Raw genomic sequence first — 13454 nt, forward strand, 5'->3', positions numbered from 1 at the left:
TAGAGGCGATAGACTTGAGAAATAATGCCTCATCAGTAGAGGCCAGGCTATACATCAGCTCCCGGCTTCCTTCTCCAGCCACTTCCCGGGAGCGCTTTTATTGATTTCGGTCTGAGGTGTCTCCTTGCTGGCATTTCTGTTGGTTCCACATGGTAGAACATCCTCCACAGCCCCCGTCTCCAGCACAAAGAGCAGGCATTTTCGGGACTGGCACAGCACTCGGCACATCCACACCCTTCCTTTCATTCTCTTTACAAGTTCATGGCTATTTTGGGCTGCTGGGTTATAAACCTTATTCCTGTCCAGGAATTTATGGACTTTTTAGCCCCAGAGTTCTGTATATCTTTTGAGATCGTGTGTGTGTGTGTGTGTGTGTGTGTGTGTGTGTGTGAAAATGTACCTCTGAATTTTTCCCGAGGAAATGATCTAGAGCTTCTATAAATCCTCCAAGGGAGAGATGAACAATAAAAGTCAAACATGCATGCCGATCGTGGGTTTCACACCGATGCAGCGGCACCCATGTCCCTGGAACTCCCTGTGAGCACTAGAAGCCCGAACCGCCCACGTGGAAGCGAGCGGGAGCTTCCTCCAGCCCCCTTTCCCTGCAGGGCGGTCACGGCCATTCTGTACCGTTCCCTCCGCCCTGGCCCTCAGTGGCTCAGTTGGCCATGCGTGGGCCTCAGCCGTCAAACTGCGAGGTATTTTTATCCTGCCAATGGGAGCTGCCATCCTTGGCTCCAGCCAGAGAGGAAGAAGCCAGCAGGGAGAGAACAAAGCCTGACCACACACCAGCCTGAGCTCCTGCTCCCTGCAGTCTGCCACCCATCTGTTACCTGCCCTCGGCACCAGCCCCGGGGAGCCCTGGCTTCTGTATCTGGGGCTTCACTGGCGAGCCCAGGGGAGAGAAGCCCAGGGCCAAGCAGGCTGGTTTTTCTGACCCATAAACCATGTCCACGGCTAAAGGCAAATTACCCAGAGAAGACCGAGAATGGGTCCAGGCTGAGGTCTGACATGTCCTGGTCTTCTGGCCTCGCTTTGTAGGTGTGGGCAGGGCAAGGGGAGTTGGGGGGCAGGGAGGGCATGGAGGTCTGGGGAGGATCAGGGCCTCTTGCATGAGTATCCAGGTGGTGGCCCCTGACGGACCCACCCACAGGCCAGGAAGGGTGCAAATGGCAGTGGACAGCAGCAGGAGGACGTTAGGAAAACACTGTCCTTGAGGACCTTAGAGGCAGAGATTTTAAGCTCATGTAACCAGATATAATCATGATTTGTTTCTGTACATTCTTCATGTCTTATTTTTTTATTTTTTACTCACTTACGTATGCATTTTTGCAAAACCAGGGGATCACACTGGTTTGTGACCTGCTTTTTGTCACTCGGTGGAAGAGCTGCCACGTTCTTGCTCAGGCTGTCCCAACTTACTCTTCTGATAGCAGGTACGGGAGTGACTCCTCCCTGGCCACCCCGTTGGCACTGAACATTTTCCTTATTTTTAATCTTTGCCAGTTTAAAGGCAACACATTATTTCGATTTGCATTGGTTTGGTGACTAGTGAAGTTAAGCATTTATTTTCCTGTTGATCACTTCCCTTGAATTCCACCTTGTCTTTCTTTCTTTATTTTTTTCACCTTGTCTTTATATTAGAAACATGGAAAGCAGTCAGTTCAGTCATACCCACTTTCTGCTGCAAACTGGATGGTGGATGGATGGATGGTAAGAAGCCGGTGCTGGCAGGGGAAGGGGACTGCCAATAATTGCAGAATGAAGCTCATGTTGCTTCTTTTACGAAACATTACAAAAATAATACATGCTCAATGTCAGAAAAAATAAAATATTTCAAATTATTGTGAAAGTTTGTCTCAGCACTTTCTCCTCCACCCACAGACCCTGTTCCCCAGGTGTCACCGTCTGGAGCCTCTTCCCACCAAGTCTTTATTATCTCCTCACAGGTCCTGCTGCCACGGTCTTGGATTTTGGGGAGCCATCAGGAGAAGGGGTCAGGGATTCAAAAAGCAACAGGTTCTTCATACAAAACCCCCAGGGTGGTCCCTGGGAAGGGAAGCAGGGAGACCACACCAGGTGTTTGTCAGACATAGCTGGAGGAAGAGTGAATTAAGATGAACCTGTTGCCTTGATTTCAGCCCATATGAAAAATGGCAGGCTGTTGATTGCAGCCCGTGAGCAGTGTCCTTTGTTAACTGCCGTCCCTCGGGTATAACCCTTTTCCTTCACAAAGTGGAATAGAAAACCTGAGAAAGGTTTGCCTTTCCAGCGTGAACCCTTCTCCCCATTTGGCAGGTCCGGGTGGAGCCCTACATCCACCTTTTATCCAGCTTTGCTTCCAGACAGTGGTTTGAAATAACATCCATTGCCTGCAGGGCCATACCCAATTTTGGCTAAAGGAATGTCATCAAAGTCATGCTTCAGACTGATGCCAAGACTTGAGTAGAATTTGTCATGTGAAAGGAAACCCATTTCTTGTTATCCGAAAATCTTTGGGAAGAAAAATGATCTAATTGTTCAAATTCTTAGGGTTAAGAAAATGGCTGTTTTGAATGAGAGGGGCCATCACCAAATTAATCTGGAACCATTGAAATATTTATTTTTTATCTCCTCTTTGAGAGATGAAAATGCCCATGGGATGGAATGGGCTGGATTAGAACCAGTGGCTACCAGCCTCCTCTTAAGGGTAAAAAACAAAGACCTTTAAGGTGGAAATATTTTTCTTTCTTTCTTTCTTTCTTTCTTTCTCTTTCTTTCTTTCTTTCTTTCTTTCTTTCTTTCTTTCTTTCTTTCTTTCTTTCTTTCTTTCTTTCTTTCTCTTCCTTCCTTCCTTCCTTCCTTCCTTCCTTCCTTCCTTCCTTCCTTCCTTCCTTCCTTCCTTCCTTCCTTCCTTTCTTTCTTTCTTTCTTTCTTTCTTTCTTTCTTTCTTTCTTTCTTTCTTTCTTTCTTTCTTTCTTTCTTTCTTTCTTTCTAGATTCTGCTTTTTCTTCTTTCCCAGCTTGAAAACCTGATAACTTACCCCATCCCTTCTTGCCTCATTTTCCATAGGGAATCCTTTTCTGCAAGGGTTTAATACCCCCACACCCCTCACTGTTGGTTTGTCTCAGGTCAGATAGTTTACTAGTAGTATTAGACAACGTTTAGGCACATACAGTGGACTTAATACCATGTGACTTGCTCCAATAACAAAATTTTGCATGAGAAAGCTTTGTTATGGACTGAGTCCAAAGGGCTTCCTTCAAGAAGTGTCCATCCTAAAAAAGGCAAGCTTTATTTTACGGAACCAGAAGATAGAATGCTATCTGAAGACTTTAGGTGTCAGTACTGAGTATGTGTGTGGTGGTAGGGGATGGCATGGAGAGGAGCCGCTGTGTTGTATTAGTTCTTTAACCATGTGTAGCAAAGTACCCCAAAACATTGGTTGTCTCACAGTTTCTGAGGGTCAGGAACCCAGGAGTGGTTTAGCTGGGGCTGAGGCCCTGCTTCCAAGCTCAATCCCATGGTTGCTGGCAACAGGCCTCAGTTCCTTGCTAGCTGCTGGCCAGAGGACTCCACTACTTGCCATGGGTCTCTCCATGGACTTCCTGAGAATGCTCATAACAGCGCCCCCGCTAGCAAGTGATCCAAGAAAGTGCACACCCCAAGACAGAAGCCTGTCTTTTTATAACCCTATCTCGGAAGGGCCAGTCTTAACACTTTGCGGTATTCTAATACATGAGCAAATCCAGCCCACACTTAAGGGGAGGAAAACGAAGCTCTGCCTCTTGAAGGGAGGTGGGTCCAAGAGTCTGTGAACATATTTCACAGACAACCACATGTGTAGCACACGTCACCTACCTCTAGTTTGCTCTTTGGTCCGTAGCGGAAGTCAGCAGTTTTTCTTCTGTAAAGGACCAGACTGTAAATATTTTAGGCAGGGGGGCCAGACTGTCTCTGCTACAACTCTGAAACTCTGCCATTGTGCAGCAAGGTAGCCACAGGCAATACCCCTGATCTGTGAACAATGTGGGGGTTCGGGGAGCAGACACTCAGAAACCCGCATCTAACTTTTGACTCCCCTCAAGACTTTATACTCACCACATAAGCAAATGAGTGTGGGTGGGTTTGGACCAGTAAAATTTTACTTACAAAAGTAAGCATGGGGTGGATTTGGCCCATGTGCAGTAGCTGGTTGACCCCTCCCTTGTCTATGGCTTAGAGAGGTACTGAAGTCTAGCATACTTAGTTTTCTTTCCTTGCCATCAGAATCCTATTTCCAAAGAAATTCATCCACCTGGTTGGCTGTCTGATCTGAAGCCACCGTGCCTCTGCAGCTTGAAATTCAGTGGGGAGACAGTAGGAAGGAAAAGGCTCATCAGAGAGATTTAGGTGGGGAAAACTCCACGACTTGGAATTCCTATCTGTCTTCTGGGAAACAGGCATGGGGTATCCTAAGAAGGTGAGCTGATTTGGTGCAACAGGGGACAAGATAGTGTCTTCATCCCACTTAATTATTGAAGTTGAGATGAGGCAAGTCTGATAGGAACTGTGGGGCTAGACTACAGCATTCAGATGTTGACTCCTGCTGTGAATGAAGAGATCCAACTTCACAAAGTCCTGCAGCCCCAGAGCCCTGAGCATGAAGATGGGGGAGAAGGCAGAAGCTGTAGGGAACATGCATGGATAGGAAACTTCACACTGAGAAGGGGCCTCCCCCTGCGGGGTGGGGCATGGGGATAGGCACTTATTTTGCAATATTCATAAACTTTCAGTGGCTATTTCTAGCTAGTATAAGGTTAAACATATATTAGAACTCAGGCCCAATTTCCCCCTTGTTTTTCAAGACTTGATTTTGCAAATACTGACATACTGCTTGTTTCTCAGGGCTGTTTGTATATTAAGCTTGTTATTTGATAAGAGTCAAGCAGAGATAGGGCTGAGAATTCTACTTTTCCTTCGAATTCACTTGCAATGGAATTTTTAAGTTGCATAAGGTACCTAATTCACCGTCTGAATTATGAATCATCCTCAAGATAGTTGACAAACTTCACCATTAAAATGTTGTGTTTTACCTTTTTTCAGGCAAAAGCACAGACACTAAGTAGTCATTTTAAAGTTTGTTTTAGAGGTGAAATCTTATCTCCTGGGTAAGATGTGCTTTTGAATATGAGCCCTCCGCTGGTAAACTACTTCTCAATGTGGTTTGTTTTTGCTTTCAGGACACAGGATCTATCATGAGCCCATTTGGGTGGCGGGACATAACACCAACACTCCATTGTTCTGTAAAGCTTTTCTCCCTCTCATCCTGAATCTAAACATAAATAAAAAGAGTAAAAAATAAACATGTTTTTTAAACTATAGCTTTCATTGCAAGAAATAGGCAACTTTTTTTGAGGTGATTTCACCAAACTTAATATAATAACCTGTTCCCACCAACAGTTCTTAGGTATAAAATAATAACGTGGGAACAATGTTTTCTCTATTTCAGGTGCTCGGAGCTGGGGGCATTACAGAGACTTGGAACTTTAGACATCTAGCTTCTTACCTTGTGAGGGAAAGTGTGTAAATTAAATGTCCGGAGGAAAGCAGGCTGTGGAAACCTGATCCAGTTAGATTCCCTCAGCCCCAGAGACACAGGTCAGGAACCGGTGAGCACCGCAGATGGCCACCACCCTGCACCGAATCCCTGTGACGGTTGAGATGCCAGCCCCCCAGTCTTTCCAAAGATGGATGTGAACAGTTCCACTTTTACTAATAACTTTATTTAAATAAGACACAGGAACTTCTATACTGAAAAAATACAAAACAAAAGCCACACATTTCCTTGTGTAAAGCCATAATGATGGTAACTCCAATACTGTTCAGCGCAGTGGCTAGAATTAAACAGTACAACTATGTACAAAATTTAAACAATTTCTGACAATTTTCTACAGCTGGATGTAGGATACATTTGAGCTCAACAACTTCCGGGAAATTTATATGGCAAAGCATAAGCTTTAACACATTTGGTTCAAAACGTTCATATAGGCTAAGAATAAATGTACAACACAATTAATATTCAGTTTATCATGAGAAAATAAAAAGCACATATCACTATAAATATCGTACATCAGATTTCATCACCAGGAAAGCATCTTCAGTCCATCTTTTGGAAATTGATATTGATACTATTGCATCTTATTTGGACAAAAGCAGAGCATTAAGATCAACACATGGGTAATGCTAAACCAGGTATCAGAAGTTAATGGAGCTCATATTTATCTTACAGAACTAATAATTTTCTCCCTTTAACCATATTCTACAAAATATAGTATTTTCATCAAGGCCTGAGATTATTAGGGTTAAAGGTGTCTGCTGCTGAAGAGATTGTTTAAAAAGGTTCCCCTGTGAAAACGGCAAAAGTAAACTGAATCCTTTCCCATGACAGTCTCCTACAACGTAACACTGACTAATTTAAAGGAGCCAGAATGCGCCTTCAGGAGAGAGTATTACTGCAAACTTTGGTGGAAAGAAGAAAATGGGAATCATGACAAAATAATACACAGAATACATACACACACAAACACATACACATAGATGCCATTTCTTTAAAATAAAAATCAATGGTGTTGCTTTCATCTCTACCGTCTCTTCCTTCTCCAACCTCCTTAGAAAATAACAACCTAGGAATGACTGAAGGGAACTGCAACGTTCCAGTAGCTGTAGACATCTTGTTCCCCTAATTCTTAAGAAAACTGTGCCCTATACTTAAGGTGCAGATGGAAACAACTCTATGTTTTATTAAACTAAAAGCAATGCAATGAAAATACAAAACCTTCCCTTTGCTTTTGGATCCTCTCTTTGTGTGGCAGAAAACAATGTCTGAAAGCCGGGCTCTTCCCCTGAGCAGTTGGCAGCATTGGGGGCCCTGTTCACACTGCGCTGAGAAGTCAAGTCAAGTCTGCAAGGTCAAGGCTATTTACTTGGGTCTTTGCATGACCAAAATATCAACAGAACTATTCATGATACTATTGAGAGAGGCTTAAAGGATACAGCGCCAAACTACTGCTTTTGTAAGTCACCAACTAACCTCTAACTCCTGTGGCATTAATTCTGAGACCTACACATTCCCTCTCTACATGAATGTCACTCATGCACCTGAACTGCTTGAGGAAGACAATAACCCCAAACGTGTCCTTTTTAAACCTGCGAATTAAAGACTTTCCAAAAGGGAAACTAGACATTAACATGCCTTTAGATAAAACAGTAGCATTTCATGACCTGGGTGGCCAACATAAACAAACAAATCACAACCACTCCCTGTGAAACTTCACTCGTTCGGAATTTCAACCTAGACATTCTTGCCTTTAAATTCCATCACACACAATGTGGAATGTTTGTGCACAGCCTGGTTCTGGACACTTTATATGCGACACTGGACAGTCATTAACTGAGCAACACCTGAACTTGTTAAAAAAAAAAAAGCCATGTTTACACACGTTGTGACCGTGAATGCAACAGCTGTTTTTCTGGTAACCACATGACAAGAGTGATGTCAGACACCCTGGGTTTGCTGGTCCTCATTTCCCCCAGGTCCAGGATGACCGTTCTCCTAGGGCTGAATGCACTTCTTATTCTAAGGAAGTGGAATGTAATGAGGAAAGGGAAATGCGTAAAACAAGGAAAGGCAAAGAGTGATGTTCCCTCTTTAGCTTTTTAGCTGTGAAATAGTTAATATCCCAATATGATATACATTCCAAGTTACCTGAGTTTAGACTTCAACTGAAGTACCTGAAGCTAGGCCATAGGGTGGGCACTGTGCAACTGTTGTGGCCATTGTTTTATTTTATTTTTTGCATTGTATGTATTACCGAAGTTAGAAACAAACACCTGGATCGATCGTAAACATAATCCTGAAGTACAGTATTTTCCATAGGACAAAACACAGCAAGACATTTTCTATTTAGACAGGCAACTTTTTGATATAGAGCTTATTTATACTGAAGAATTTGGAACAAAACACAGGACACAGTACTAATCTGTCAAACATACTATGAAATGCATAGTCTCCACTTAAAATGCTCAGTGACACACACATTTTGCAAGCATTGCTGCTTTCCACAAAAACTGCTGAAGAGGAGTTCCATCCCTGCCAAGATCAGTGTTAAGAGATACTTTACGATGCTGCTAAGTAGCTTGTTGTCGGTGGTGGCATTCAGAAAGTTTGTCACTCCATGCAGGTAGACGTCTGAGACCTGGTTCCTAATCCGTGGAAGGTCCAGTAGGGCCAGGCCCTGCTGCGTTAGATGACCACGTAATTCTGCGCAGAGACGTGCTCCTCGCCCTGCAGGTCCTGCAGGAGCTGCGGGGGCTGCGGGGATGGCTGCGGGACGGAGGAGGCCTCCGTGGAGCCCGTGCTGGTGTCATCAGAGAGAGACGTGAAGGAGACCCGGGAGGAGAGCTGCTCCACGGTCAGGGTGGCCAGGCCTGGGTTCTGGGCAGAGCTGGGAGAGTTCTTGAGCATCAGGTCAGAGGCGGGTAAGAGAGGGCCCAGGAGTTTCACAGGACAGAAAGCTGATCCCGTTGGGATGAAATTAACCTTGTTTTTGTCAGGACATGAAAAGAGAGGGGCTGAGAGAGGCTGACGAGACCTAAAACCATAAAACAAAATGAGGTTTACTTACAATCACAAAAAAGTTAAACACTTTCTGAACTAATTGGAGTCTCTAAAACAGCTAAAATGTGAATGGCAGGGGATGAGTTAAGTGTAGAGGGGTAAACATCTTCCATAGCAAAGTCAGCTGGCAGATCCTGATGCACACAGCACGGAAGTGATATTTGGGCAGACAAATCTTCCCAGAGTTCATTAGTTTGCTTTCAAGCATTTAGGGACGTGGAAATACCTCTCACATTATAGCTGAAGAACATGCTCAGTTGGAAAGCTCTTTCTTTTAAGAAAAAGTATACTGGGAGAGGATTACCCCACCGTTTCCTCCTTTTTGTGCATCTCTATACATGCGTTCTACTAACACAGATCAGAAAAATAAAGTTTCAGTAGCTTCTCAAAGAGCCAGTCAGCCCAACAAAGCAAGTCTGCGAGCCCTTCCTCTCCTCCACGCCCAGAACCTAAGCCATCCTCCCCTACAGGCCGGGCTGTCCCTGCTACATGCAAGAGCGCAGCGGCCTCCGCCCCACACCTGCACTGGGCACAGGGATTGTTGTACTTTTTTGCCCAAGATCCACACAGGTCGTTGGGTTTTTGTTGATTTTTTGTTTTAGCTATTCTGCCAAGTCGTTTCAGTATGAACTTCTTTTAATTTTTAATGTGTACATATTGAAATTTCAGAAAGAAAAAATCTGTAAACAGAAAGTCCAGTGACTATACATGGTACATGTGCCCACAGGGAAGGAGACTGGCTTCCTCTGGCTGGTGGCCACTGCCATTGGATGCACCACGCATGGTACTAATACTAACGCTGCTGCTCAGAGTCTTTGTGTTAGCCACCTACATCCACACGGCCTCGGAAGGGAACGTTCTGAATGACTAAAAATGGATCTTTTAGCTAGTAAGGATGAGTTTCTAAGTTCCTTTTGTATTAGCTTACATATTCCCAGCATACAGCCTCCACTTCTCCTTTATTAAGCTCTCTTTTGCCTATTCGATTCTCCTTTCATAATTCTGAAACACATTATCAGCTGGCTGGAGTAGTTGATTCATCTGTAATCAACTGGTCTCAGTAAAAAGCTTTACAGCTTTGCAGATCCCAGCTGATAGAAAAGACATTACTTACGCCATTTCCTCAAAGACCTTCACTCGCTCACATCCCTCGGGGGGCTCCCGTTTGAACATGTAGCTGTTGTTTGGTTTGGGAGATGAAGCATACTTGGGTAACGGTGAGCTACTCCCACTGTCTGTAAATTTAAAGCAGTTATATTAACTAGTGATTGAAAGCTCTTTTCAATTAAATTTGATTTCCAAACAAGCAGCCGTTTGCACAGTTTATCCACTGTGGCCCCTTTGCTTCCACCACAGAGCTTCCTTTATGGCAAAGCTATTTCTAACACCCTTCTGTAGTACATTTCTTATACAGAAAAGCTTCAATGCCACAGTAATCTGCCACACCACGGAACATAAAAGGATGATATTTGGGTCTAGAAAACTGCATTCTGAATAAAGTAGAGCTGTAGTCCTGAAAACAAATGCATTATTATGTATTGCAAAATGTAAATGAATGGCGTAATATGTGTAAGTCATACAGCAGAATTACGAGAGATTGTAATACAGGGTTCTCTATGTTTTCTAACTGTCCAACCAATGTAACTGGAAATTTTAGTATGTGGAATAATCTTCACTAGCTCTTAGCAGAAATGTTACTTTTACTAAACATCATGAATAATATGTATGCAGGGAAAAACACGAGTTTATAACACAATGTCTTTTCCCTTCAGCACACCATGAAAAAGTAATTTGCTCAGGATTTTGCCTTGAAAATGCCTGTATAAAAGGACTTTCTTAGCACAATTTGTATTTTTGCTACTGGAAGCATGAGAAATCTAAAAACATCTCTAACTAACACGTTTTCTTCATATTTTGACCAAAAAGAAAATGGTCTTATTCATGAAATGCTGTAAAATCTATATGTAATTTCTTCCTTTCCTATCTGGCAAAGGATTTTGGAAATTCAAACCTACCAAAATGTGTCATTATCTCCGTGAGATGCCAAGCTGTAAAGTCAGTAACATGCTTGTATAAATACAATAGTCCCATTTAAACAAATTCTGACTTAATGCAAACCCAATCCCCCCTGCTAAAATACTAAGCACATGATCTAGTGAAATATATTATTTTCATACATATTCTGAAAGATGGCATTTGCACCATAATTACATTAGTCACAATTTTGATAAGTTGCTTTAGTTTAGGATATAGAACACAGTCTAACATTCAGAATCTGAGTACTAGGGATGTTTTATCATTATTAATGAAGTATAGTACATGCTTAGAAAGTAGACCCTTCAGGCACACTTACAGTGTATTTGGTGGGCGATTTAAAGAGCTTCTATGTTAGTCCTGGGAACAAAGATGTGTGCTTGCATTTGAATGTGGCTATACCTCTGGCTGGGAAATCACTGCTTTGAAAAATAAGGCCACACTATTGGGAAACCTAAAGAAGCACATAGTTTCTCCATCACTACTGTTATGCGTGTCCCTACAGATTATGCGGAGTTTCTTGGAAATAATCAAGTCTTAGCATTAAGTTGGGTTTCTTCACATACCACACAGATTTGCGGATTGTCTTAGATTCAACACTTACACTATATTGCTTAAACAAATCTCCAGTGGGTGTGTGTGTGTGTGTGGGGGAGAGGATATGAATTTCTCTCTCAGGAAGATGCAAAGCGTCATTAACCTGATTAGAGTCTGAGTTTGCTGCTCTCTATTTGAGCTAGGCTAGACCAAAAAGACAGGTCCACAGTAGAAAACGGGTGAGAATGAGGCCTGTAATACCAAAAATATAGCTGGACCTTGCTTTGCTATCCAAACAGCAAGCCTTACAAAGGAAATACAGAAGAAAGTAGATAGGCATGGGATGCCTCCATGGAGATGACTGTTGGTAATAACAGAGCCTTCCTGGTGTGCAGAAGTGGCCCAAGACTATGGGCCCCATGCCTTTAAAAGCCTTTCTGCCATCAGCAGGGGTGTGACTTTGTCAGTAGCAAACAAGGATTCACCCTATTGTCATGTGAGAAAAATCATCTTGGCCACAGTTACAATCTGTGTTCTATTTCTTATTACATCACTAGGCTAGGGACTTTCCCAGAACTGAAAGTTACATGTGAGTTGAATTATCTACAAAACTGATTATCTTCCTGTTAACTATCTATAATGAATTAAATGGTTTTTCTTCTTGAAACTTTTCTAATTTCCAATTTCTAAAAATTGCTGCATGAAAATGGTATTATAACATCTTCAGGCAGAAAGCCACATGGAACCTTAAGTGTATCATTATATTCCTAAAATCCTGTTCCTTCTCTGATACTCACTGCCTTATTAGCGGTGATAATCATTTTCCACAACTCCCAAGCTAGAGCTCTGCCTTTATCCTCATCTTCCTTCTCGTACACCTCCCTCACCTCACACATCTAATCAGCCACCAAATGCTGCTTGCTGATCCTTCTTCCATCCCTTCTTCCAAGTCCTCTGCCCCTGCCATCCCTCCTCGACTTCACCCTACACCTGTGGTTTCCCAACTGAGGTGCACAACACAATTTGCTGACAGGCAAGAAGAAAATATTAGAACATTTATATATTTACTTTAAACTTTGAAAATATGAAAGGAAGTTTTACCAGCACATATTCAGCTTAGGGATTGGATTACACATAGATAATTTAGAAATATATGAATTTATATTACGGGCACAGATTAAAAATGGTTGAAAAGTGTATGTAACAAATCAAGTTTGGAGACCATAGGACTAGGCTCCTACAATAGCATCTTAGCTAGTACTTCTGCTGTCTCTCTCCAGTTCTGTAATTCCACCCGAGTTATGGTCCCAAAAGATAGAGCTAGTCATGTCCGTTAGCTGACAAAAGATCTTTGCTTGGCTCTTCATTTCTCTTCCCAAGGCCTCCAAGGCCCTTTATAAAGTAGCTGCTTCTCTACTTCTCCACATGCACTGCTTTCTAACTACTCCCCACCATTCAGCCCTGTGCTCCAGCCACACAACTTCTTACTGTCCTCCACACACCAGGCCCTTTCAGGCTGAATGCCTGTACTCCTCCTGCAAAGGCAGCAAGAAGTAGGGTCAAGTAGTACAAGATTTTTGTCGGCATCTGGACTGCATAGAACTTAAGTTACTTCATTTCTCTAAGCCTCAGACTCTCCATTCTTACTGATAATATAAAGACAACATCCCTACTCATAGGATTATGGCAATATTACAGGAGATAACACAGGTAAACTCACCTGAGCACATTTAATCATCTTAACAATGCTATGAAGCAGGTACCATCATTATCCCTAATTTACAGGCGAGGAAACTGAGATACAGAGAGGTTGAGTAACTTGCCCAAGGACACATGGTTAGTAAGTGGCAGAGCAGGGATTCAACCGGTGAATCTGAGTCAGTTCATTACCGTTAGGCTCTCTGCCAAAGTTCTGATCTATCTCAACTCAACTGTCCTCATTAGAGACATGAGGTGACCAGAAGATCGAGTTCCTCCCAGTCTAGCATTCTATGTTTCTAATTAAAATCTTACAGCTCAGGTAACAGCTTTATTAGGTCTGCCTTCTGTTAGCCTCACAAAGAGATACAGTGGAAGGAATGGCCTCTGTGTGTTGATATTTATTCTGAGAGGAGAACAAAAGATAATGGGACAAAAATCCAACAGGTCCCCTTTTCCTCTAGCCTGGCTGATACCCTATTTTCTCTCCAGTCATGAACAGAGTTGAAGATGCGACGGGTTTTAGCAAAGGTACTTCCTTCCCCTA

The 13454-nt window shown here is 42.9% G+C and overlaps 1 protein-coding gene across 2 annotated transcripts in view; it reads right to left on the reverse strand.

Annotated features, from left to right (window-relative positions):
* Positions 1-5515: 5515 nt before the first annotated feature.
* The window catches only part of GLCCI1 (glucocorticoid induced 1), an 80030-nt gene continuing 72091 nt past the window's right edge, over positions 5516-13454 (reverse strand). For both annotated transcript variants that reach the window (XM_079785744.1, XM_079785743.1), the window contains exons 7-8: positions 9753-9873; positions 5516-8612 (exon numbers count right to left, since the gene is read on the reverse strand). In XM_079785744.1, coding sequence (XP_079641870.1) covers positions 8264-8612; positions 9753-9873 — 470 coding nt within the window. In that variant the 3' untranslated portion in view covers positions 5516-8263. The remainder of the gene's footprint in view (positions 8613-9752; positions 9874-13454) is intronic.

This window comes from Cnephaeus nilssonii, assembly GCF_951640355.1.
Source record: "Cnephaeus nilssonii genome assembly, chromosome: 12".
Classification (NCBI taxonomy): Eukaryota; Metazoa; Chordata; class Mammalia; order Chiroptera; family Vespertilionidae; genus Cnephaeus; species Cnephaeus nilssonii.